This window comes from Abramis brama (genome assembly GCF_963993115.1).
Source record: "Abramis brama genome assembly, chromosome: 25".
Classification (NCBI taxonomy): domain Eukaryota; kingdom Metazoa; phylum Chordata; class Actinopteri; order Cypriniformes; family Leuciscidae; genus Abramis; species Abramis brama.
In genome coordinates, this window is record NC_139987.1 from 12,927,985 (window position 1) to 12,953,677 (window position 25,693).

The 25,693-nt window shown below is 36.3% G+C and overlaps 1 protein-coding gene across 2 annotated transcripts; it reads left to right on the plus strand.

The window, feature by feature from the left end:
• The first annotated feature begins 783 nt into the window (after nucleotides 1-783).
• slc7a1a (solute carrier family 7 member 1a) lies at nucleotides 784-25,645 on the plus strand. 2 transcript variants are annotated; one of them, XM_084104420.1, is made up of 12 exons: nucleotides 784-1,019; nucleotides 9,878-10,343; nucleotides 10,552-10,710; nucleotides 11,020-11,188; nucleotides 12,376-12,509; nucleotides 18,267-18,489; nucleotides 21,066-21,202; nucleotides 22,504-22,606; nucleotides 22,706-22,911; nucleotides 23,017-23,168; nucleotides 24,325-24,433; nucleotides 24,634-25,645. In XM_084104420.1, the coding sequence occupies exons 2-12, from the start codon at nucleotides 9,974-9,976 to the stop codon at nucleotides 24,822-24,824; spliced, it is 1,953 nt and encodes a 650-aa protein (XP_083960546.1). In that variant the 5' UTR covers nucleotides 784-1,019; nucleotides 9,878-9,973; the 3' UTR covers nucleotides 24,825-25,645. The 2 variants fall into 2 exon arrangements, with proteins under 2 accessions (XP_083960546.1, XP_083960545.1); XM_084104419.1 differs by lacking the exon at nucleotides 21,066-21,202 and adding an exon at nucleotides 20,615-20,754 and having other exon boundaries at nucleotides 841-1,019.
• Nucleotides 25,646-25,693: the final 48 nt, after the last annotated feature.

Below are 25,693 nucleotides of genomic sequence, written 5' to 3' on the forward strand. Positions count from 1 at the left end.
AGACCAAATGTTATTGCGTACTGGAGTCAGTTTGTGAGTGATGTTGACTGGAAAAAAGTCTGGCTTCTACCCAATCGCTTTCTCTTAACAAGCAAGGTTAAAGAAGTTTATTTTAAACTCCTTCATAGAATATACCCTGCTAAACACTATTTATCCACGTTTAAAATAAGATATTGATGAAAGTTGTAGTTTTTGCAAAAAGAAGCCAGAGACAGCTGTTCATTTATTTTGGCACTGCCTGCCCTTATGTGTCTTTTTTTCTTTTTTTTTTTGGCAAAATGTTCTTTATTTCATTGTTGGAAATATTGATGAAAATTTTACATTACTGTGGAAAGTTGTTCTACTAGGTATTGTAAACTCAAAAGATAAACAACCCCGCACTTATTTTTAATTTTTTTTTTTATTTTCATGGCTAAATTTCACATTCATAAATGCAAATTTTCAGGGAAAAAGCCATGTTTTGTTGCATTTAAAAATGAAGTGAAGCTTTATATTGAGTCAATATTGCCCTCAAAGAAACAAAAAGCTATTAGAATTTTACAAGCATGCACACTCTTTAAAGTATTATAATAGCCTACTGTCTGTACCTCCCCCTAGCATTTGAAATGTATTGTATTTCTATTGTTTGTTTTATTTCTTCAATAAAAAAACAAACATATTAGGCATACAAATAAAATTAGCTACATGTAAATTAATGCAATTTTCCAAAACAATTAGACCTAGAATTTCCTTCACTGTTCTATTTCAAATGCCTTGTAAAAATTGCAGTTTCTCTCAGCGAATAGTAAAAGTCGGGAGGAGCATTTACAAAACCTCAGTGAAACCCGATCCATGTCCCTTACATATCACAAATGACCCCCACACACGCACACACACTCACGCCACCTGTCAGGAGACTCAGCCCACATAACCACAGACAGAAGCTTCAGCTGGAGGTGGAGGACACAATCTGAGGGAAGTTTTCCTGCAACACAAGTATCACTGGATCCAGTCTGATCTGCGCTGAGACCAGCTGCACGGTAAGACCCAACATCTGTTTCAGCTAACAGTTTCCTTGCAGGCGTTTTTATTAAAACTTCCATCAGTTATGGAAGTTTATTTGGTCATTACGCTCTTGTTTTAGTTATTATTAAAGTGAAAAGTGAATCAACTGGAGGTCCGCGGCAGCACATGGTGGTTTAATTATACTTCACATGCAGCGCTCCGTTATCACCCAGGGCAGCAAAACGTGGGACGGGGCGCACGGGGTCTCCCGCGTCCCGCCTTCTAATGTGGTCTGTCCTGCAAAGGGGATAGCTGCGGACATTAAAAAGGATTGGAAAAGCTGCCGCTCCTAAAGCCTGTGGTTTAACGTTACTGTGAGCTTGCATAGCAACCATTTTGTCGTTGCACAGTTCGTTTGCTTATTATTTAAATCATAAGAAGTAACAACAGACAGATCATCTGTAGGATATGTCGTCATATGCCAAAAAACATAAAATAGAAAAGTTTTTGTTATGGAGGATACGCATAGGTTATTACATGTAAATAAAATAAAATAATGAAATGGTAAAATAAAATAAGACTAATACATTTTATTAATAAAAATAGAATACAATAAAATAATGACATAAATGTGGTTATAGGCCTACTTCACGTAAGTCTAATTGTTTAAAATATTAAAATGCAGGAAAATTCTCTGTAGGTAAATCTTTTCTATTTATAAGCGATACCGGAGTCTCTTCTTCTAGTAAGAGTAAACTGATCTAAAAGAGCGGCATGTCACCTCATGTCATAAGAGATGCAGCTAGTCTAAAGATATTACTGCCAAAACGATCGAAAAAATTTAAACAGACAGTCATTATATAATTTATATTAGAATCATTTTGCATATTTTGTTAAGTTGGTGAAGATTATACTGGGTTAAACGCTTTTTGTGCTGCAAATATATATATATATATATATATATATATATATATATATATATATATATATATATATATATATATATTAAATGATTAAATAATTAATTTTATTATAAATGTTAATAAGCAATGTTTTTTCATTGCTATAATGGAAAACATCGCACCATCAACACTGACTTACACACACCATGAGCTGTATTTATATGTAAACAATGCAAGTGCTCTACCACGTGAAGTTTTCTGTCCAATGGTGCCAGTAGAGGGTCTATATTTACTACAGCTGAGTCACTGTATGTGAAATGTTTCTTCCTCAGACCAGATGGTTTGTGCAACAAAGAGCTCTTTTAATGCTCCTGATTGTTTCAGTAAGTCCTCGCTGGCTGATTGTAGGACAGAAAAATTATTCACTGTCAAATGTTTAGTGGTTTTTAGATTAACTTGTTGAATGTTTCCATATTACATCGATCACAGTCAAGAGCATAGAAAACAGCTCTGATGATCTTTGACCGTTTGTGGTATGTTCTTTATTTGCTTGATTTGATACCATAGATACTACACTAAAATATTTGTGTGTGGGTGCGTGTCTGAATGAATCCCAAACTAGATGTTGTTGGCCCTTATAATATTATTACATCCCTTGAAAGGTTTGTATTGTGATGGTGCAATGTGAAGATCACCACAAGAACTAAAATTCTTTATTTATTTGTCCTCTCAAACCCAAAGTAATCAGATAGCATGAGCTAGCTAGCTAGTAGGAAGTAGAAGTGTTTTGCTTATTTATATCTGTGACTTGTGACCTCATGGCTCATCCTGCAGGTTTTCTGTGTTATGTAAACTAATTGATTTGTGCATTTCTCGTAATTTGGTCACGTGTATTTATCTATGCCCCCAACATATAACGTGTTAACTGACATCCCACGTATAACGTGCTAAAAACAAGCCTCGACCCGTCTCAAAGTGGTGGCCTAGTGGTTTAGAATCTGGGCTGCTGTCATAAAGGTTGCAGGTTCAGTCCAAGGCATGTAATTGAAAATGAATGAGTGGTTAGCTCACAATCAGCCAATTAGGGTGTCTGTCATCAAATGTGAGTAGCTAGATCAATTTGAAGCAATAAAATGCATTAGAAAATGGTTATAGACTAACCATTAGATTGTCAACATTTATGTTAATATTGATGTTAGACTAGTATATCTTGGTAAAAGGTTCACAGATTCTAATTCCACTTTTGCTGCAATATCTACATTTTTCAAATTATATCATGACTGAGAAATTAAGTCGCAGTTGCAAGATCTGATGCCACAAGCACAATAAATAACATTGCAGTTACACACAGTAAATGTTTTTTCTATAAACATTGCAAAAACTGCAAAAAGGTGTTTAGATGGGGTTATTAATGCTAAGGAAGAGGTAATATTCCTTATTTCTTAAATTATTTAAACTTGTTCCAACAGATGTTAGCACACATTAAAGGGTTAGTTCACTCAAAAATTTTGAAATTTACTCATGCTAATGCCATTCCAAACCCGTAAGACTTTCGTTCATCTTCGGAGCACAAATTAAGATCTTTTAGATGAAATCTGAGAGCTTTCTGTCTCTTCATTTGCAGCTATGCAACGAACACTTTGACGCTTCAAAAAGTTCATAAAGAGACTGTAAAACTAATCCATATAAATCGAGCGGTTTAGTCCAAGTTTTCTGAAGACACACTATCGTTTTAATGTACAGTGTGATGAACAGATTTGATTTAGGCTTTTATTCACGTATAAACATGGATCAGCGAACAGCCTCTCATTTTTAGGCCACAGACAGACATTTAGTGCCATAATCAGTATTTGCATCTATTTGATCAGTCACAACTTTGTTTGAAAATTACATGTTTATAATATATTTTCATTTCACTTTTATTTTATCAGGCAAGTCACTTGAGAACAAATTCTTATTTACAAAAACAGCCTGGCTTAAATATTTCATTTGTATATAGGTATTTAATATTAATGTTTGATTAACTTAGCCATATAAATAAATGTATATATTTTACTGTTTTATATATGTATGTATATAGTTTATATAGGCTACATAAAGAATTTTGATTTTGTCAGTGTTAAATTTAGTCATTGTTAATATAATCAGTTTTTCCCCCTAGTTCATGGTGTGAGACTAAAACTAAACGTCGCAGGATAAGAAATTTTTAGGATAACAAGATTTTGAGACCAATTGTATATGGTGGTCTTGGAAATGATTGGCTGGAGTTTTTCGAGTCCTGCCCGTTCCACAGATGATTAAATTGATTCATTTTCATTTCAGTGCTTCTAACTCAGGGTCTGTAAGTGGGTTAGGAATAGGATTTCAAGTGATTTTGAAAAAAATGGACAAAAAAGAGAATCACATACCCCACCTTTAAGTTGTTCTAAACCTGTATACATTTCTGGTAACACTTTAGTTTAGGGTCCATTTCTCGCTTTTAACTAGTTGCTTACTGGCTTTTTATTAGTACATATTAATGCCTTATTCTGAATGACAATACTCTACATCCCTCAATCCTATCCAACAACTAAACTTAACAACTACCTTACTAACTATTAATAAGCAGTAATTATGAGTTTGGTCATAGTTAATAGTTATGGTTAATAGTGAGAATTGGACCCTAATCTAAAGTGTGACTGAATTTCTTTCTTATTGAAGAATATTTTGAAGAATAGCGGTAACCAAACAGTTGATGAACCCCATTGACTACCATAGAATGGGGAAAAAAAATACTATGGAAGTCAATGGGGCCCATCAACCGTTTGGTTACCGCTCAAAATATTATTTTTGTGTTCAGCAGAAGAAAGAAATTCATACAGGTTTGGAACAACTTGATGGTGAGTATAGTATGACAGAATTTTCATTTTAGGGTGAACTTTAAATCTAATCTGGGTGCCTGTTCTCTTCAACCTTTAATTTATAGTCTTTTGCATGTCTCATTAGTGTAACTATGGTCTGTCTACATAGAGCGTGCTTCGTGTTCATGGGAAGGTTAGTAGTTCATGTCACAGGTAGAGAACTGGCTTTGCTCCCAATGACAAACAGCTGAGACTCTGTCCACCTTGGCTGCCCTCCTGTTTCACGTCTGAAGTCCTTTTTAAAGAGTCATTGGTCTTTATCTGGAGGACGAGACACGGATTTCATTGTTTTAAGCCATTGAGTGGAACTTCATGTTGCCATTATAAACAACTAGGCCCAAGACTTTAAGATGTACTAGAAGGTCCTGAAGAAAAAAATAGAAAAAGCATGTTTTTTGCAGTTATTTGAGTGAAAGAGTATTGTGATACCTTGACATGCTTGAGGATTTATTCATAACCGAATTTGTTTTCGTTTTTTTGTTGACTGTTTTATAAAATAGAAGTAGATGGGTCAGACAGAGGGAGTTTTTTTCTTACCGTCGGTTGGCTGCGAGCACATCCTAAATGAGTTTAGACATTCCAGCCAAAGACTAAAACTGAATAATGTTTGTCACATACATTCCAAGCAAAATAGCAGTCACAAGTTTCTGAGCTAATGGTAGTCGGACGGTGCCAGGTACATTGCGCCCGTCCACACTAAACATGCTCATATGGTTGGACAGACAAAAACGCGTCAACAAAACATGTTCATTTTCTTTCTGGGTAGACACTGTGTCCTTGACCCTATTTCCTATCTGAAGCCTTGCTGTTTCTAGAAGGGGCTTGTGTTGTGGTTGTTATCATACACCAAACGTCTGTGACGTCAGTACTCAAGCCCATTTTGATGCTAGCGTAGGATCAGTATGTCTAGTTCACATGCTAATGGGATTTTATTGAAGAAATGTTGTGATTAAAAGTGAAATAAAAAGGCACAAGCATTCCAAGGCTAAAACACCATAACATAAAGTCGCCCACTGATTGGTTCCCAGGCAACACACCCCTGCTCTACCCACCTGCTTTATTTAGCCAGATAAACTACGTGTGGTCACCTCACTCGTCCTGACTGAGCCAGAATGTCAGATGATGGCACTATTAACCTTACACAACCCTGCTGTCAGATGAAGCTATGAGGATTTATGTAGATGTCATTTTTTCCATACGGTTTCCTGCGGACAGTGCTGCAAAGTGTATGATGCCATTCAAGAAGAAGATTTACTCAAATGCTATGCTAATGGAGATCTTGGTTGTGTTTTATTTAAATTTTGTCTCAGATATTTCTCACTAAAATGCCTGGGAGGAGTAAAAGTAGAAACAATTGAGACGACGTCACATACGAAATTATGAAATCAACGTTGATGGCATACCAAGGTTCATTGCTAAAGATTTTTTCTACTGTTGTTTAGATTCCCAGAAAACAACCCATATTGTTTTCATTATTTTTCACTGAGCCTGCACATGACATGAGAAAACAAATTCAATTGTTTTAGGTAAATCATAGCCATACTGTTCTAATTCGCTCCCATGATTTATTTATTCGTTCCGTCATTTTGGCAATGATTTAACTATATTAAAACGAGTGAACAAAGTAGTACATGTGGCCATGATTTATCTAAAACAGTTAACAAATTAGTATAATATAATTTACCCCCCCCCCCCCAAACACACACATACATGTGTGGCTCTGTAGCTTTTGACCCTTATCAACATTGTATTCTAAGAAATAAGATTTATACAACAATAATATTTTTGAGACCAACTCTCTCAATTCTTGATTCCAATTTCACAACAAAAACTACTAAGCTAACTAATATAAAGTTCATTAAATAAACATTAATAAACACAAGTAAGCAGTCAGTAATAAAACAAGAACAAATAAATAAATTACGAGCAGCACAAATAAGTACAATTTAAAGAGACAAATGAAATGATCTGCTTTGATTTTCAGGTTGGTCCGACCATACAAAAATTATATAAAGTAATCAAATGTAAAATAACACTGCATAGTCTTCACTGTATGAATTAACTGTTGATTCTTATTAAACTATGAAAGATGTTCTGTCAAGAGCAGTGAGTGATTTTCTCTTTTACTTAATTTTGAGTATATTTGTCCATTTATGCATGATAAAATGCAAAGGACAACTCAGCTTGGTAGTGGAAATGCTGTTAACTGTTCTGAGCATCTCAAAATGTTCTTGGAATGACTTTTGATTGCAGGCTGTAGGGTCTTGGCAAACTCAACACGTTGAGACATTTTTGAAATCGGTTCTGAAACTCTTGAGGAGACATTGTGAGATTAGTAGGGTCTTTCTTAAGGACAAAATCTAATAGATTTAAGCAGAGCTTTTCATGTGCTCTCTAAAGCCTCAGGTTCATAATGATAATTGAAGTGTGCAATAAATCTCGTCCAAAATGCCTTCATAGCATTTGTGGTCTTTCTGCATTCCTACAGCATGGCATAGAGACATATATCTCAACATGTCTGATGTCACACTATTAGAGCAGTTTAGGTTTAGACCAGCTCACTCAGTGAATGTTGGGAATGAGGTCCAACAGGACAGAACTCCAACTCAGGAACAGCTTGTGCTTGGATTATTTTGATTCACGTCTGGATAGAAACCATAGGAAATGGTTTTTGTCAAAAATGTATTAGATGAGTGCAAAATGTTGTTAGGTGAGAAAATATAATATTATTTGTCGAAATTAATTGGTCATGTCAAGCGTTTTAAGCAAAGCATATTTTAGGGATGTTTTCCCATATATTGCAATCTCGTATATAAAAACATACATTTTCTTCATGTTCACACAGTGTCATAAATTCTTGGATACAACACTGGTTTCTCCTGGAACCGTTTAGCTATAGCTTGTGTTTGCACTGTTTCAGCAACAGGTTTGTTCCAGTCAGGCCCTCATGCCATGCTTGCGTGATTTAGATGACAACAGTTAAAGGTGCAGTACTGCTCGAGTGACTCTGCTAACCTGCTTCCATGTTGTGTGACATCCGATAGCCCCCGAAGCAGAGAAAGAAAAGGTTGCAACCTCTACGTCTGTGGAACTTTCCATTTAAGAGTGGCTTGTGTGACAGGAAGTGACTTCTTATGTTCCCTTTGCTGTTTAGATGGGAGCTACAAAGAAAGATAACTGGGTCATGATTCACAGTAGCTTAATTTATAGACTCCAAACCAAAGCCTCTCAAGTTACTCATAGTTTGAAGTAGTTAAACTGTAATCAAGCTACTATTTAAAGAAAAGTGGTTAGCTATGCTACGTGTTTCTAACAAAATCTAAATTAAATTGATTTGTTCTCAGAGTAATCAATATCTATAGGACAAAAACAATGAGGATCTCAATTACCCTGCTAAAAATAGCTTAAACCAGCCTAAACTGGATTTCTAGTTGTATCTCCTAGCTTGGTCATGCCTATTTTACTGGTTTAGGGACATTGGGGTCAGACTGAGGGACCAACTGGTTGACCAGCTACGACTAGATTAAAACCATAGACCTTAAGTAGAGCAGTTTTTGAAGTGTGCTTCCCAATGCTAGGCATAAGTGAAGAGTTATTAATCTTTATTGGATTATTGCAATAACATGTTCTCAAAAAACAGTGCTTTATTGTACTATAATTATATACATGTGCAAAATTAGCTTGGGGAAAAAGTTGGCTAAAAAATGCTGCACTATTTTTACATCAGCTGAGCTACTGTCATACTTTTGTAAAATGCAGTAGAGTGACAACTTTTAGTTAGTTACTCCTGAAAGGTATTTTTCCTTTATTGTGTGAGAAAAATACCAAATTTACTGCTGTACATACATCTATAGTATGATGGTAGCTTCACATAGAGAGATTCATTTGCATGAAATTAGCTTCTCAGAACAGGCTGGTCTCACAGTGCATGTGAACACAGATCCCAGTTGTTCTTTTGCAATTGCATGTATTTTTGCCATTAAGATCTGCTCTCGGTTGCGTAACATGTCAGTTCGTGTGGATATGATAGATTATCCCCCGGTGGGCCTCTCCAGCTCTGCCACCAGTCACATTTTATGGATTTCTCTCAATGTTACTCAACACTTGGGAAAAATGTTCAGTACTTAGACTGGAGACAGTGCAGCTGTATGAACTTATTGACTGGAGAGCTTCCGCCCATTTGTATGCACAGTACAGTACATTTTGACTCTTGGCCATTGTGCTTTTCATCAGAGGTTTGGTTGCGGTTCACAATACAGCGTAGAGTTCTCTTGGAGTATTATCAAAAACACACTGTTTTTTTTTTTTTTTTTGGCTACAAGTGTAAGTGAATATGTGTCAGTTCTCTCTCTGCACGGTTTTAGGCCCTTAAAAATCTTGACAGCTGCTATCCTCCCCACAAATGTGCTGGTTTGTGTCCTGGAGCTTAGGAAAAGGACGTAATGTTTGCTCTCATCTCTGATGGAAAATATCTGGAAAATGCCTAGATACTTTGGTCAAACTGAGAAGGTGTAACAATTAACCGCTAGGCTATATGATTGCTGAAGCATTTAGGTTCATCTCTGGAAATGTATTTTGTGTGGAAATGAATTTTAAGCAAAAATTTTAAATCTTTCTTGGACAAAATATGTAAGCTTTATCAGACAAAATGATTGGCTATTATTACAGTACTTTCATATCGTAACATTGTTACCCAGTCGTTTGACGTACTGAAGTCATAATTTACTCTCTCTAAATCCATGAGACTTTTTTCAACAAAAAGAAGACATTTTGAAGAATGTTCATGCTGCTCTCTTTTGTTTTTTGGGGGGTGATCAATATTTACATTTTATTTATTTTTTCACTTTTTTTAACATTTAATGGTTTTGTTTTGCTTTTGTCCAACAACATAATCGTTATTTGGCTATAATTTATTGATTTATTTTAAAAGGAATGGTTCCAATATCCTTAAAATGTGACATTTATTGCAGCAAATACTGATATGGCTGCACTGATATATTTTGCATCCCTAATCATTTTGACATCATCTTCAATATATAGATTGCCACTGCCAGTTCCTCAAGTTCATTACTTTGTGTTTTCTTCCCACAGATAAACAACACTTCTGAACAACATTCTAAACATTGAGAGAGTGAAACAGCAATAAAACGAAGCACAAAAAGAGGCTGGCATCAGATCGAGTCAGCAATGGTTTTGAAAAAGCTTTTGCGTTTCGGGAAGCAGCTGCTGAGGGTGAAGGTTGTCAATTGCAACTCGGAGGAATCGCGTCTCTCCCGATGCCTGAACACCTTTGACCTGGTGGCTCTTGGTGTGGGAAGCACTTTGGGAGCTGGGGTGTATGTCCTCGCCGGAGCTGTGGCAAGGGAAAACTCTGGGCCGGCCATCGTGTTGTCGTTCCTCATCGCGGCCATGGCCTCAGTGCTCGCGGGCCTCTGTTATGCAGAGTTTGGGGCGAGAGTGCCAAAAACAGGCTCAGCGTACCTGTACAGCTACGTGACTGTAGGAGAACTATGGGCCTTTATAACTGGTTGGAACCTTATACTTTCATATGTTATAGGTGAGATGACACACTAACGACTACATGTATTTTCCTATAGGCCTACTATATGTTTTTTTTAATGTAGTCATTATTTCTGTGAAACCTCTCAACTAAAACTGAGATGGCACAAATTGGTATATGTGAGTCTGTAAACTGAGGTATAGTGAAGGTTTTACATTTCCTTATGTTTTTCTTTCTTTTATGTCTTATGTTAAAACGTTCTCAGGAACCTCAAGCGTTGCCCGAGCTTGGAGTGCCACATTTGATGAGCTGATTGGAAAACACATTGAGCAATTCTGTCGTCAGTACATGTCCATGAACGCTCCGGGCATTCTGGCGGAGTACCCAGATATATTTTCTGTATTCATCATCCTCACTCTAACAGGTAAAACATGACTAGAGCACCAAATACATAGGGTTCCATGGCTGAACGAATTGTGCATTCCAGAGGGCCATAAAATGCTATATATAATATATATATATATATATGCATGCTATGTAATTTCCATGTTGTGTGTCTTCTACTGCGAAACATGTGAAATACATTTTTAAAAGATGAAATATTACATTTAAAACAGTGATTGTGAAACACTCATTCATTCTGAAAATGAAAGCTTTTTCAATGTATATATTTAGCGTCCCTTTGTGTTGACTTTGCTCCGTAGTGTTTTGAACTACGTTTTGTTTGCTGTAGGCCTGCTGGCCTTCGGGGTGAAGGAGTCAGCCATGGTCAATAAAGTGTTCACCTGCATCAACATTCTGGTGCTGCTGTTCATGGTCATATCCGGGCTGGTCAAAGGTACGCTGAAGAACTGGCACCTGGACCCTGATGAGATTCTCAACGGTACTAGTTCCACCCTTAAGTAAGTCGTGTTTTTATGACTTTTGGAAAACGTTCTTGGAATATGTTTTTATTTAAAAAAGAAATTACTTCCAAACATAGGGAAGATCTCAGTTTATTATTTTGTGATTTGTAATCGTCAAAAACCAAGTTATATCAACATTATCTCAAGAAAACGAGATGATGATAATAATAATAATAATAATAATGCTTGACCTATGTAGATGTACACTACCATTCAAAAGTTTGGACTCAGTACGATTTTATTTTTAAAGAATTTAATACTTTTATTCAGCAAGGACACATTAAATTGGTCAAAAGTGAATGTTCATAGATTTCTATTTTAAATAAAGACTTTTCTTTTCTATAAAGACTATTCATCAAACAATCCTGAAAAAATGTGTCATGTTTTCTCCAAAATATTAAGCAGCACTACTGTTTTCAATGTTTCCATCCAAAATTGCTAATTTATCGTATGCGCAAAACTGGAATATGGCAGTACGGAACTTCCTGATAAACTGGCGCCAAATATCACAAAGAAAAATGGAAGTTGCTGCAGTAGGAGAAGCCACTAACAAGATTGGTCTGCTGGTTAGTCCAGTTATGCCATCCTATTGTGCAAAGTCACATGACTTTTTTGATGCGCATTGAGAAATTTATTCGGTAAATGTGACTCAATTGAGCACATAAGTTTCTTTTTAGAGTTTATGGCATCTTGGCGTATCCATCCAGCGTTTTTTTTTTAATGCGATATCCCAAAATTTGCATATAAATATGTGGCTGATAATAATAAGAAATGTTTTATTAGAATGATTTCTGAAGGATCATGTGACACTGAAGACTGGAGTAATAATGCAGAAAATTCAGCTTTGCATCACAGGAATAAATGACATTTCAAAATATATTAAATAGAAAATGTAGTTATTGTAATGGCATTTAACTTTAATAAGTATTTAATAGTCTTCATATTACTGTCTGTATTCTATTTTTGATCAAATAAATTTCAACCTTAGAGAGCATAAGAGACTTATGATTAAAAAGATTTAAAAATCTTACCGACCCCAATATTTTGAACGGTAGTGTATGTTTCCATATATTTTACGCAATTCCCTTCACAGTGTCACAGAAATGACACACTTCCCCTTTAAAGTATGTTTATTCAAATTTAAATGTCATGTTAAAAATGTCTACATTACTCTCTCCGACCAGTTCCACACAGCCCTTGCCTTCGAGAGAGGTTCTGGGTGAAGGTGGGTTCATGCCTTTTGGCTTCACAGGGGTCTTATCAGGGGCGGCTACCTGCTTTTACGCCTTCGTTGGGTTCGACTGCATTGCCACCACAGGTACCTAATGTTCACTCTGAACTCCAGTGCTCTCAAATCTCATGTCTAATCTTTAGAAGGCACCCGTTTTCTCCTGAAATTCACTTGAAAAGGTCAAATATATTATGCATGTCCACAAGTGAGGTTAAATTGCGCAATAACCATGTTTTCTACATATAAAGTGCTGCATTGGTACAACAGCGAGGCTATTATGTTACCTATATATTTGGCTTGCGTCCATGTTGCTTTGGTCAAGGTTATTTAGAGTTTCCTTTATGTTTATAATCGTCTTTCTGCTTATGGTTTGCCTCTGGCCCCCCTCTTTTATGGCGGCTCACTCCCCCACATTCCCTTGCTTTCGATTGGCTAGAGTGTTTCAGGGTTTGTCTGGACATGTTTTCCTCCCTGTAGCTGTGGTTCACATTCAGTAACCCCTCCTCATCTACACTGGTCAGGAATGCTAATTTACCCATGTGCCTGTGCTCTCTCTGCCACTGCTGGCATGAACATACTACTCCTCTGTTTTATGTAGTGCCCTGCGCAAGGTCAAGCCATAGGAACTTTTGCTAAAAGCGAACATGCTCACACTACTCACTGCAGCAGCCGAGGCATTTTCTAACTACAAGGCTTCTTAATGGCGCAATTAAATGTAGTTGAATTAATGTAAGTCTGATGTTCACTACTGTTAAAAAATTGGGGGTTGGTAAGATTTTTTTTTGTTTTTGATAAGTCTCTTATTCTCATTAAGGCTGCATTTATTTGACCAAAAATACAGTAAAAGCAGTAATATTGTGAAATATTACAGATTAAAATAACTGTTTTCTATTTTAATATATTTTAACATTTAATTTATTATTCAGTGTCACACAATCCCTCAGAAACCCTACTAATATAATTTAGAATATTATAATATAATTCGAAATTTTCTGTTTTTTAAAACGGCAGCAGCGTGGCAAGGCGCTGAGCGTCTATTTCATGAGAGAGATAAAAATAAAATAAAAATAACAATGGTGGATTTTGTGCACATTCATATACTGTATTTTATGTAAATCTGTTTCATAATAAAAAAGGTTATTGTGACTATATTTCTTGTTACAACATCATTGAAGCTTAATATCTGACAGTGATGTGACTTCATTTCTAATTTTAAAGGAGATACAATAATTCTTATTTTAATTATCTCACCTTAACCTTAACCTTTTTATTTCTTTTTTTTTTTTTACTTGGAAACTTCCATAGTATGTGTAGAGCCACTAATTATAAGACAAACATCTATCAATTCGTTTTCTATTTCACACAATAATGATCAGTCATGTCATCTATCTATAAATTACAGAAACGTCTGTCTGTCTGTATGTCCGTCTGTCTGTGTGTGTGTGTGTGTTAACCGCATATCTCTCGAACCGTTAGTCCGATGGATTTCAAATTCGAAAGGTGTATCGCCACGGATATGGGGTGAGATTTCAGTCAGAATTCTGCGCGCGCAAGATCACATTTTGAGCGTGCAAAAGGGCATTTCGCACGCGCGTGAACTGAGTTTTGCGGAGAAATGTTCGTCTCGCAGATAAGAAAATATTGCGGGCGAACGAAAATCAATTTTGCATTTAAAATAAGTATTTGGATGTGCGCGGACGTTCTCTTTCGCGTGTGCAAAGTTTCACTTTCTTGCTCCTTTCATACCAGCCGTGAGCGCTCAAGCGCAGACGGCTCGCTTGCTCAACACAACCCAGCGTTACAATATGCCATAATTCCAGCCAATCAGAGATGAGACTGCTAAATTCTGATTGGCTGGCTTGAAAACCAATCACAAGACTCCCTGCATCACCGACTGCGGAAGAGAACTAGTGCAGTTGAGTAAAGTTGGCAGTAAATTCACAGATTCGATTGTTTTATAACCATCAGGACAGCAGTGATGGGTGAACTAAATTTGGCAACAATACAGTGAATTACAGTGAAGTTATTAAATATTTTTCATAAAAATCATAAAAAAAATCACAAATGTACAATTGTACAACTTAAAATATATTTTCCCCAAAATAAGTGTTGTTGTATAACCATCAGGACAGCAGTGATGTGTGAACTGAATTTAGCAACAATACAGTGAATTACAGTAAAGTTATTGAATATGTTTCATAAAAATCATAAAAATTATACATTTACAATTGTATATACAATTTAAAATATATATTTTTCCAAAATAAGTGTTGTAGTATAACCATCAGGACATCAGTGATGTGTGAACTGAATTTGGCAACAATACAGTGAATTACAGTAAAGTTATTGAATATTTTTCATAAAAATCATAAAACTTCTACATTTACAATAGTATATACAATTTAAAATCTATATTTTTCCCAAAATAAGCGTTGTTGTATAACCATCAGGACAGCAGTGATGTGTGAACTGAATTTGCCAAAAATACAGTGAATTACAGTGAAGTTTTTGAATATTTTTCATAAATAATAATAATAAAAAATATGCAAAACGATATTTATACAAAATAAGTGTTGTAGTATAACCATCAGGACAGCAGTGATGTGTGAACTGAATTTGATGACACTATAGTGTGTGACAGTGAAGTTATTGACTGTTTTCGTAGTAACGCTTTTCGGGTTTTGCACTTTTCAGACGGTCCCGCCTGCGCATAGAGATCAATGTATTTTGTCCACTGCGAGGGAAAGCTCGTTTGGAGGAAAATTAGGTTGTAGCTGCTTGTCTACATTACTACGATTAAAAATAGGTGTTATTTGTGCAGTAACAACGTTTAGCTCACGAGTTATTGACCCGGGAAGTTCGAATCTGTGAATTTACTGCCAACTTTACTCAACTGCACTAGTTCTCTTCCGCAGTCGGTGATGCAGGGAGTCTTGTGATTGGTTTTCAAGCCAGCCAATCAGAATTTAGCAGTCTCATCTCTGATTGGCTGGAATTATGGCATATTGTAACGCTGGGTTGTGTTGAGCAAGCGAGCCGTCTGCGCTTAGAGAGCGCTCACGGCTGGTATGAAAGGAGCAAGAAAGTGAAACTTTGCACACGCGAAAGAGAACGTCCGCGCACATCCAAATACTTATTTTAAATGCAAAATTGATTTTCGTTCGCTCGCAATATTTTCTTATCTGCGAGACGAACATTTCTCCGCAAAACTCAGTTCACGTGCGTGCGAAATGCCCTTTTGCACGCTCAAAATGTGATCTTGCGCACGCAGAATTCTGACCGAAATCTCACCCCATACACGGACACGAGTAAGTGCAGTGCCAAGTTTGACGTTGTTTGGATGAGAAATGCTAAAGATATCGTTAAATATATCATTTTTAAAAGGTTGTGGTTTAAAAATAAACATTCTGACATTAGAGGGTTGTATCGGTCAAAGAAGCCCCAAGAAGGCTGTGGTTTAAAAATAAACATTCTGACATAAACACTCTGTCAGCTACACTGTTTACTTCTGAATATTATAGTTTGGTTCCAGAACGTGATAAATCCATTTTGATTAATTTGAGTAAAAATGTGTTTTCTTTACCAAGAAACCAACAATTACTAAAAACACACACAAAAACTGATTTTGCACGGGCACTTTGCACTGCTAACTGAATCAACGCGCTTATTCATTTGTGGATGTTAACTGAATCTGTAAGTCAGCTATGCTGTTCACTTCTGAATATTATATTTAATTCTGGTGCGCTTAATTTTATCGCTACTGTGTAATAGTAGCCTATGCTATTCACCAACTAAACATATCCTATTCAATGCGTTCACAGTCTCTTTCACGGGCATCATTTGTAGTAGCTTATTCACAAACTGTTTGCTCAAGCATAGCGTTTTCTCGGAGTTCACTTTGTGCTTTCTACCATGCACAAATAAAAATGTCACTGAACTTTTGCTGTGTAATTGTAACAATGAGCACTCAAACACACCAAACCAACAATTACTAAAAACACACTCAAAAACTGATTTTGCACGGGCATTTTGGGCACGAGTAAGTGCAGTGCCAAGTTTGACGTTGTTTGGATGAGAAATGCTAAAGATATCATTAAATATATCTGTAAAAGAAGCACTTAGAAGGTTGTGGTTTAAAAATAAACATTCTGACATAAACACTCTGTCAGCTACACTGTTTACTTCTGAATATTATATTTTATTCACGGCCATCATTTGTAGTAACCTATTCACAAACTGTTTGCTCAAGCGTAGCATTTTTTCGGAGTTCACTGTGTAGCCGGCTCCCTGAATCGTCAAGTTCACTGTGTAGCCTGCTCCCTGAATCGTCGCGCTTATTCATTTGTGGATGTTAACTGAATTTGTAAGTCACCTACGCTGTTTACTTCTGTATATTATATCTATCTATACATTATGGGAACGTCTTTCTGTCTGTCTGTCTGTGTGTGTGTGTGTTATTCGCATATCTCTCGAACTGTTATTCCGATGGATTTCAAACTCGACAGGTGTCTTGCTACGGGCACGACTAAGTGCAGTGCCAAGTTTGACGTTGTTTGGATTAGAAATGCAAATGATATCGTTAAATATATCATTTTTAAAAGGTTGTGGTTTAAAAATAAACATTCTGACATTAGAGGGTTGTATCGGTCAAAGAAGCCACAAGAAGGTTGTGGTTTAAAAATAAACATTCTGACATAAAACACTCTGTCAGCTACACTGTTTACTTCTGAATATTATAGTTTGGTTCCAGAACGTGATAAATCCATTTTGATTAATTTGAGTAAAAATGTGTTTTCTTTACCAAGAAAGTGGCAAGATGAAAACCACTATTTTCTGTTTCAAACTTTCACATAGCATCTTTAGGTTATAATATCATAAAAAATTTAAATCCAGATTTGGATTTTCAAAGATCTATTATAAAAACGGATTATTTTCCCCCAAAAATGCAATAAATTCATGACACTTTTTTTTCAAAATGCAATTAATCCATTGAATCAAAATAAAAGTTATTTTTTATCATATTGAAACTGTTGAAATTAGCCATCGCTAAGAAATATCTCCTGAACTTTTTTGACGGCGATCAGCTCACAAAAACTGATTTTGCACGGGCACTTTGCACTGCTCCCTGAATCGACGCGCTTATTCATTTGTGGATGTTAACTGAATCTGTAAGTCAGCTATGCTGTTTACTTCTGAATATTATATTTCATTCTGGTGTGCTTAACGTTATCGCTACTGTGTAATAGTAGCCTATGCTATTCACCATATAAACATATCCTATTCAATGCGTTCACAGTCTCTTTCACGGCCATCATTTGTAGTTGCCTATTCACGAACTGTTTGCTCAAGCGTAGCGTTTTCTCGGAGTTCACTGTGTGCTTTCTACCATGTACAAATAAAAATGTCACTGAACTTTTGCTGTGTAATTGTAACAATGAGCACTCAAACACACCAAACCAACAATTACTAAAAACACACTCAAAAACTGATTTTGCACGGGTATTTTGCACTAGTGAGATAGGATGGAACAAAATGAAATCCCCACATATCAATAATGTAAAGAGCTGAAAATAAACTGGTGTCTTGTTACATTAATGTTCTCTTGAGAAAAACAAACTGTCTAAGAACACTTGTTATTTGATAGTCTGGGCATAGGTCTGTTTATGCTATTGGTTATCTGACTATGTTAGTGGTACTGTGGTACTGGTACTGTGATAGAGCAATTAGCTACTGACATATTGGGCATTGGTGACATATGGATGATGCAGGTTCGAGTCCAGCCTGCAACATGCAATTTTCCATAACTCAATACTGTTTCTCACAATATCCTTTTCCATATCACAGGTGAAGAAGTGAAGAACCCCCAGAGAGCCATTCCCATCGGGATCGTCTCCTCCCTCCTCATCTGCTTTGTGGCATACTTTGGTGTATCGGCTGCCCTCACCATGATGATGCCATATTACATGCTGGATAAAAACAGCCCCCTTCCTGCAGCCTTTAAGTACGTTGGCTGGGAAGGAGCCACGTACGCTGTGGCGGTAGGCTCCCTCTGCGCCCTGTCCACCAGGTAAGCACTGATCCTACGAGTCGTTTTAAAACACTATGGCCCAGTTTAGAGTAAACCAGCCCCTGCATTTTCTTGAAATGAATAATTACCCATGTTCCCTGAAATGAATGGATGTAATTACCCTCAAGCCTGGTTGCTGTTTAAAAGACCTCTGTCATTTTGATAGTACAACCTTAAGGAAGTTGACCAATCCAATCATTACATTTTACTAAGTGAACTCTGACAACCCAAGGGAGGTTGAGAGAGTGCAGTCCGGGAATAAATTGCGTGATGGTGTGTGCATATATTTATCTGAGGCAGCTCATATGAGCCCCTTGCTAAAAATACGAAAGGAAATTTTGTGTGCTGAGTTATGAATCCTGTTTCTCAGTTATGCAACACTCTCAGTCCAGGCCATGAGTGGGATTAAGCCTTCATGCTACATTTTTTTCTGTCCATAAAAGTCAGGAAACAATTAGTCTCATAGTTATGGCCTTCATGCATATGCACCATGTTGTTTGTACTATGAAGCATGAATTGTGTGTAATCTATAAAGGGAAAATGTGTTCTGCATGATCTATCCAAGTCCTAAACCTCTCATCCTTCTAACAATCCACCTAACTTATGAAACTTATGACACTAATGAAAACCTCAGTTGAAGTAGAATTATTGGCATTTTTCTCTTTGGTTTCCAGTTATTGCAATATTATCAATATTTTCAACTTGTCTTAGTCAATATTTCCTCATTTTGGGCATTTTGTTTTAGTTGACAAAAGTAACATTTTACTTGAGGAGAATACAAATTGTTGTCATCTTTGTCATCATTATCTATAGTCCACACCACATCTATAAAAAATAAAGACACAGAGGAACAATATCGTTGGAATCACTTTTTTTTCATATTTTTTTCCCAGTTGATGAACGATAAAAATATTGATATTCACTCAACTTTAAAGAGCTTGAGGATTTAAAGCAACAGACAAAATAATATAAAGAGAATGTTATTGTCAAGTCAAGGATTTATATAGTTTTACAATACCGATTGTTTCAAAGCAGCTTTACAGTGATAATAGGAAATTAATGGAACAAATAAAGTCATTGTCTAGCTTAAGTAAGTCTTTGATTGATTCATTTCCGTTGTAAAAATCATTAGTTATTAACTTAGGGGCCGCTTACACGACACCGTTTTCAACTGAAAACAAAAAACGTAATGCTTTCTGGCTGTTCATTTACACGACAATGGTGTTTTGGTGGCCTGAGAACGCAAACTTTGAAGTAGGTTTCAAAGTGCAATTTTTTTTAAATGGGTTTTGAAAGCGATTCCGTTATAAGCGATGCGTTATAAACAGTTACACCCAAAAAACGTGAATCTGTTAAAACGTTGACGGCGTGTATTATGCGTTTTACCCTATAGGCATGCATGTCTGAATGCTTATGTGCACGGGTGTGTAGTCTTTCTTTACAAAGTGACATTGCCAATTACTTGTCTGGCATGCATAATACAGTGTTTTAGTCGTTTCCGCAGATCCGTGTGAACGCGAATCGTTTCGATAACGTTTTCATCTGTACAGAGGAAATATTGTCTGTTGGTGTGGACACTAATATAGTTATCGTAATCGTCATCTTTATAGTTATCATTCTTGTTGTGAACAGGCCTTAACACTGAGCGGACTGGTAAAAAAAATGGCTGAATCCTAGAAGTTGTGAAACACCGGCCAGTCAAATTAGAAGTGTGTATTTGTAGGCTGATTTCCCAGAAGAGCAAACGCTGTGGCTATGTGGCGCTTTCAAAACATTGCACTGTTTGTTTGAGTTTTCATCTAAGGCGGAAGGGGTGGTAGACGCATATGGAAACAATCATTATTTTTGCAATGCCACTTGTTTACCACTAGTGCTTCAGAAATTACATGCTTCACCATTAAAATCATCATTCAAAATTCACTGTTGAATGCCAAGAGATTGATGCTTATGCTCTTGCAAATATTTTATCTTTGTGTTGGTGGTCTAATCTCTCTTCTGATTGGTGGGGGTGGCCTATTTGTGGCATGTATCTATCTTATAATAACACCACAGCAGTGTATGAATGCACTATGTCTGTGTCTCTCTTTTGCATGGCATGGTTTGTTTTCTCCATCTCTCGCGGCAGCCTGCTTGGCGCCATGTTCCCCATGCCCCGTGTCATCTGGGCCATGGCTGACGATGGCCTGCTCTTCAAATTCATGGGTGGGATCAGCGAGAGAACAAAAACACCCTTATCTGCCACTATAACAGCAGGCTTTGTCGCAGGTGAGAACGAATTTTAATGCTACTAATCTACTGACGTCGCGTTAAGTTTGCGGTATCGTGCATCCGTCCACTGGAGCATGTTGCATGGAAAAACAATATTTTCGTCACACTGAACCTAGCTGGCATGGGTCGGGTGACGCTGCCAGCCCCCAAAAACTACGATGCCATTTAACAGTTTTTTTTTTTTTTTTAACTGGATTTATCCACTTTCTGCCTTTGACACAATCTCTGGCAGCTGCCCAGTTGGCTTATGTGTTTACTTCTATTTTCTGTTCTGCTTTCTTTCTTTTTTTTGATCATTCCATGATCAGTCTCTTGGGGTCCTTGTTCCCCCTCCCACGTATAATCTTTGCCATGGCCCGGGACGGTCTGCTCTTCTCGTTTCTGGCACGGGTGAGCGAGAAGAAGACGCCCATCGTGTCCACTCTGGCCTCCGGGGTCATTGCTGGTAAGAGCAGAGGAAGGCATTGTGGGAATGCAGGGCTCCAGTGGGCTGCTTTTGTTGCTGTTAGAAACACCAGCCTGTACATATCTATAGGGAGGAGGCTGGAAACTCACTGTTTATAAGACAAACATGGAGCAGTTATATGTAATTGGAATTATTAATGGGGTTTTTTTTTTTTTTTTTATGATTCCAGTAGTTTCCTGGAATAAAAGCTTGTAAGACAGACTTTGCTTTGAACTATTTGTTTTATTGTGCAAACATTAGGTGATACCATGACGTCAGTTTTGCTATACTAAAGACACTATTGACATTGTGTATAGTTTTGTTTCCGTTTCATGCATTTAAAGATTTGAATTGCTTATGCTTTTAGCCCTTTCCATGAATAGGGTACTAATGACAGTTCGGGGAGATGATAATTTTTTTTATTATTATTTTGCAAGGAGGCACTTAGCCTTCAGAAAGGAATGCTAAAACTAAATATAATTTGACCAAATATTAGAATTTGTTTATATTGAATTTTATTTTAATTTTAATACATTTTATATTTCATATTGTTATAGAATATCGGATAATTGTCTGTATTTTTGACTTAACTTTTAACACTAGAACGCATTAACCAAAAAACATCAAGATTTTTCTCCCCAAAAATAATGTGAAAATGCTCTTTGCAGATAAACAGAATATTTCATAAATCAATGTTGTTGTTATTATTATTATTATCAAAAACATATAAACATATACTATGTTAAGAAACATAAATACGGGTCATTTTGAACCCATTTATGCAGTCTCGGGTAGTGATATAAAAAATGTCTATTCTATGACAAGGAAATATGAAAATTATATTTAAGGTCAGAATTTTTAGAAATTAATAAAATATCAAATAATTTTTTTTTTTTAAATATATATTTATAAAACCCTCTTTATGCATTCTAGGGTTAAAAAAAGTAATGTGATATCATTTTATACCCTATTTGTGGAAAGTGCCGGTTTCTTTAATTTCACGTTTATACAAGTATCTACAAATGGGAATTTAAACATGTTGATAAATGTTTTGTAACAGTTGATAATCCATGAGCATTGACTCTTGACTGCATATTAAATTATTTTTTGCTGACAAACAAGACACAAATGCATTTTTAGGAGTATTTCTTGGGAATAATGTTTATGTAATTGTTATATTTTCTTTTACCTTGAAATAAGTATTAATGTCATGTTGACCTAAACAAAACATGCATATTCTTTACACAGTAGATATAGTTTTGAAACCTTATTAAATTGCTCTCCTCTTCCTTCCTGTGCAGCTATCATGGCTTTCCTGTTTGACCTGAAGGACTTGGTTGATCTGATGTCTATAGGAACTCTTTTGGCCTACACCCTGGTCGCCGCCTGTGTTTTAGTACTCAGGTTGGCAGATGCATGTAAAATGAATGCATTTTAAATATCAGTGCAATTGCAATTAGGCTATTCACAGTCCCTTCCGTAAAACAATGTTGTAATCTACAGGTACCAGCCCGAACAGTTTTCTCAGATATATCACTTAGCAAACACACAGGAAGAAATGGAAATGAGCGAGACCATAAGTACGCCTAGCATGGGGATTCTTCCTGGCATAGAAGAGCGATTCAGCTTCAGAACAATGCTCTTCCCCCACATCACTGAACCCTCCAACATGTCAGGCTTCATCGTTAACATCTGCACAAGTCTGCTAGGTATGAATCAGTGCGATTCCACATTAAGACAGATCCTGTTTTTATTAGGGCTTTATGATTTTGTTCAGTTGTTTTTTGGAGGTTTCTAAACGGTGTCTCTTCTAGGTATGCTGATCCTTAGCTTCAGTCTGTTGGCTGTCCTGGGCGGAACTGCATTGTGGAATATTGTCACTCTCAGTGTCCTGTTCAGCCTGTGCGTCATTATCACGTTTATCATCTGGAGACAACCTGAGAGTAAAACCAAGCTCTCTTTTAAGGTTAGACCTCAAGGCGTAATACAAATGCAACATCTAACAGAGTACCAGGATGTGGTCACACCCAAGATTTACTATTTATAGAGTTAGTTAGTTTCATTCAGTCGAATGTTGATAATTAACTATTAAACACAATTTTTTTGTGTTTGTCCAGATCTATATGAATTTATCCAGAAATATATGAAAAATGCTATTCATCCATGCAATTACCTGAATGGACCTCTTTTGTGACAAGCATATTTTTAATTTCTGTATATATATATATATATATATATATATATATATATGTGTGTGTGTGTCTGTCTGTGTGTGTGTGTGTGTGTGTGTTTTTTTTTTATTATCATTAGCCTCATAGCATAATTGCCTATAAGTCATTTATTTTAAATAGGACGTAGGCAATTATGCTATGAGGCTAACGTTATTTTGTTTTCAAATATTTCAGGGTGATACAACTGTCCTGATATTAAAATGAAGAATATATTGTTTTTGGATGTTTTTTTTTTCTTGCCAAATCAATGTCATGTAATGTGACCAATAAAATAATGTGGTAAAGTCAACATGCAAAAAAAGAAAAAAGAAAAAGAGAGGACCCATAATGTCATGGCTGTGTCAAGGTCAACGTCTCTTAAAATATCATATAATTTAATGTTGTGTTGTATGACTTCCAAATAAAGAATAAAGAATTTTATGAATTTATAATTCATGATATGGCCTTAAAAAAGTAAAAAATAAAAATTTAAAACCACATGAAACCATCCAGTGTTACTGATACTATACCTTGCTAAAAATGTTTTTGGTAACTGAATTAAAGCTTAAATAAAATATAAGAAATAGATGGAAAAACTTACAATTTTGTCTTGGCAACTAACTGAAATAAGTATAAATTGAAGTAATAAAATTACTAAAAAGCACATTACAGAATCACTACAACTTAAACTAAAATGAATATGAAAACTCAAAATATAAAAATAATAATACTGAAGTAACACTGAATTAACATGAATACATAGAGGACATTTCTAAGAGTTGCCATGTGTTTTTTAGACTATATTTTCAAAATAATGTTTCTAATTCTTTATCATAGGCATTCTTCTAAACTGCAATTCTGGCATTTCAATAATTTTGAATTACAATAGTAATTTTTCACATCCTCCAACAGGTTCCTTTGCTTCCATTGCTCCCGGTGGTTAGCATGTTTGTCAATGTGTACCTGATGATGCAGCTGGACAGGGGAACCTGGATACGATTCGCCATCTGGATGTCTATAGGTACAGTACATGTCTCCTAACTCCTTCACGAGCCAGTATGCTAACATTTTTTGAAAACTGGTCCGACCACTCGTAAACACTAGTTGTGCTGTTTGTAAAGATCAAATTTAGGCTTTCGGTCATTTGACGATTATGAATGGCCTCCAGGAAAGCATGTATGTGGTCAATAATTTGTTCCATTATCCCTCTGTTCTCTCCAGGACTCGTAATCTACTTTGGCTATGGAATCTGGCACAGTACTGAAGCTGCACTGGCCCATTCCAGTATGGACGAGGAGCTGAGTGTGTACAAACCAGTCTGCAGTCTAAACAGGGACAGTGTGACCCCGGAGAAGGAGGCTTTTCTCTGTAATGGCCATGGATCACAGGTTGATGAGGATGGAGATCTCTAATGTGGAACAGTGTTACGTTATTTACTCAAACTTTACATTAAATCACACCGCTGAGAGGTTGTGATGAGCACAGGCCGTTGGAATCTAATCAGATGGAGCTCTTTGACCGATTTAACGATGTCCCTTCTTTGTCTAAGGGCTCTGTTAGGTGCACACTACATGGGTGGAAGTATTTGAGTATTCTCACAACTCTCAAGTTTTTTTTTTTCCTACTTAAGAAATCTCGAAGTAACCAAAACAGGCACAGGACCTTTTATTGAGTGGCTTTAGAGAGAAAAAAGATGTGAGCTGCAGTATTTGATGTTGACGGCTGCTTTTGTTAATTGATCTAATTGAACTTGTGCCTTTTGTCTTACTATTGCAATTCAAGCTAAATCAGAGTTGCTCTTTCTGAATGTTGGATGTCATTGTTTTACGTACCTTACAACAGACGAGAGGAAGAAATCAAATCATGCTTGGCTTTTCTGTTGAATTTGTAGTACTGTCTGAGGTCCCATTAAGGAACCTTTTCTGGCTGGTTTGAACTGCTCTAATCCAGAATGTGTAGGTTTTTACTGGTCCACCCAGATTAGACCTTCGGGTAGTACTGCCACCTGGTGGTCTGGTTGAGCAGTTACCAGCATTAGTTGCTTTTATCTGTCACAGTGCTGGCTACTGTGTCATCTATGCAGATGGAGTAAAGCAGGCATTTAAAAAAAAAAATATTTGGAGAAAAGTTAATATCTAGGGGTATATTTTGGTCATTTAAGGTGTTTGGACATATCACATTGTGTTTTTGTCAAGCTAAATGTTTTTCAAATAAAAAAAGAGGTTTTTGAAAGAAGTCTTATGCACCAAGCAAATAATTTTAAATAATATTGTGAAATATT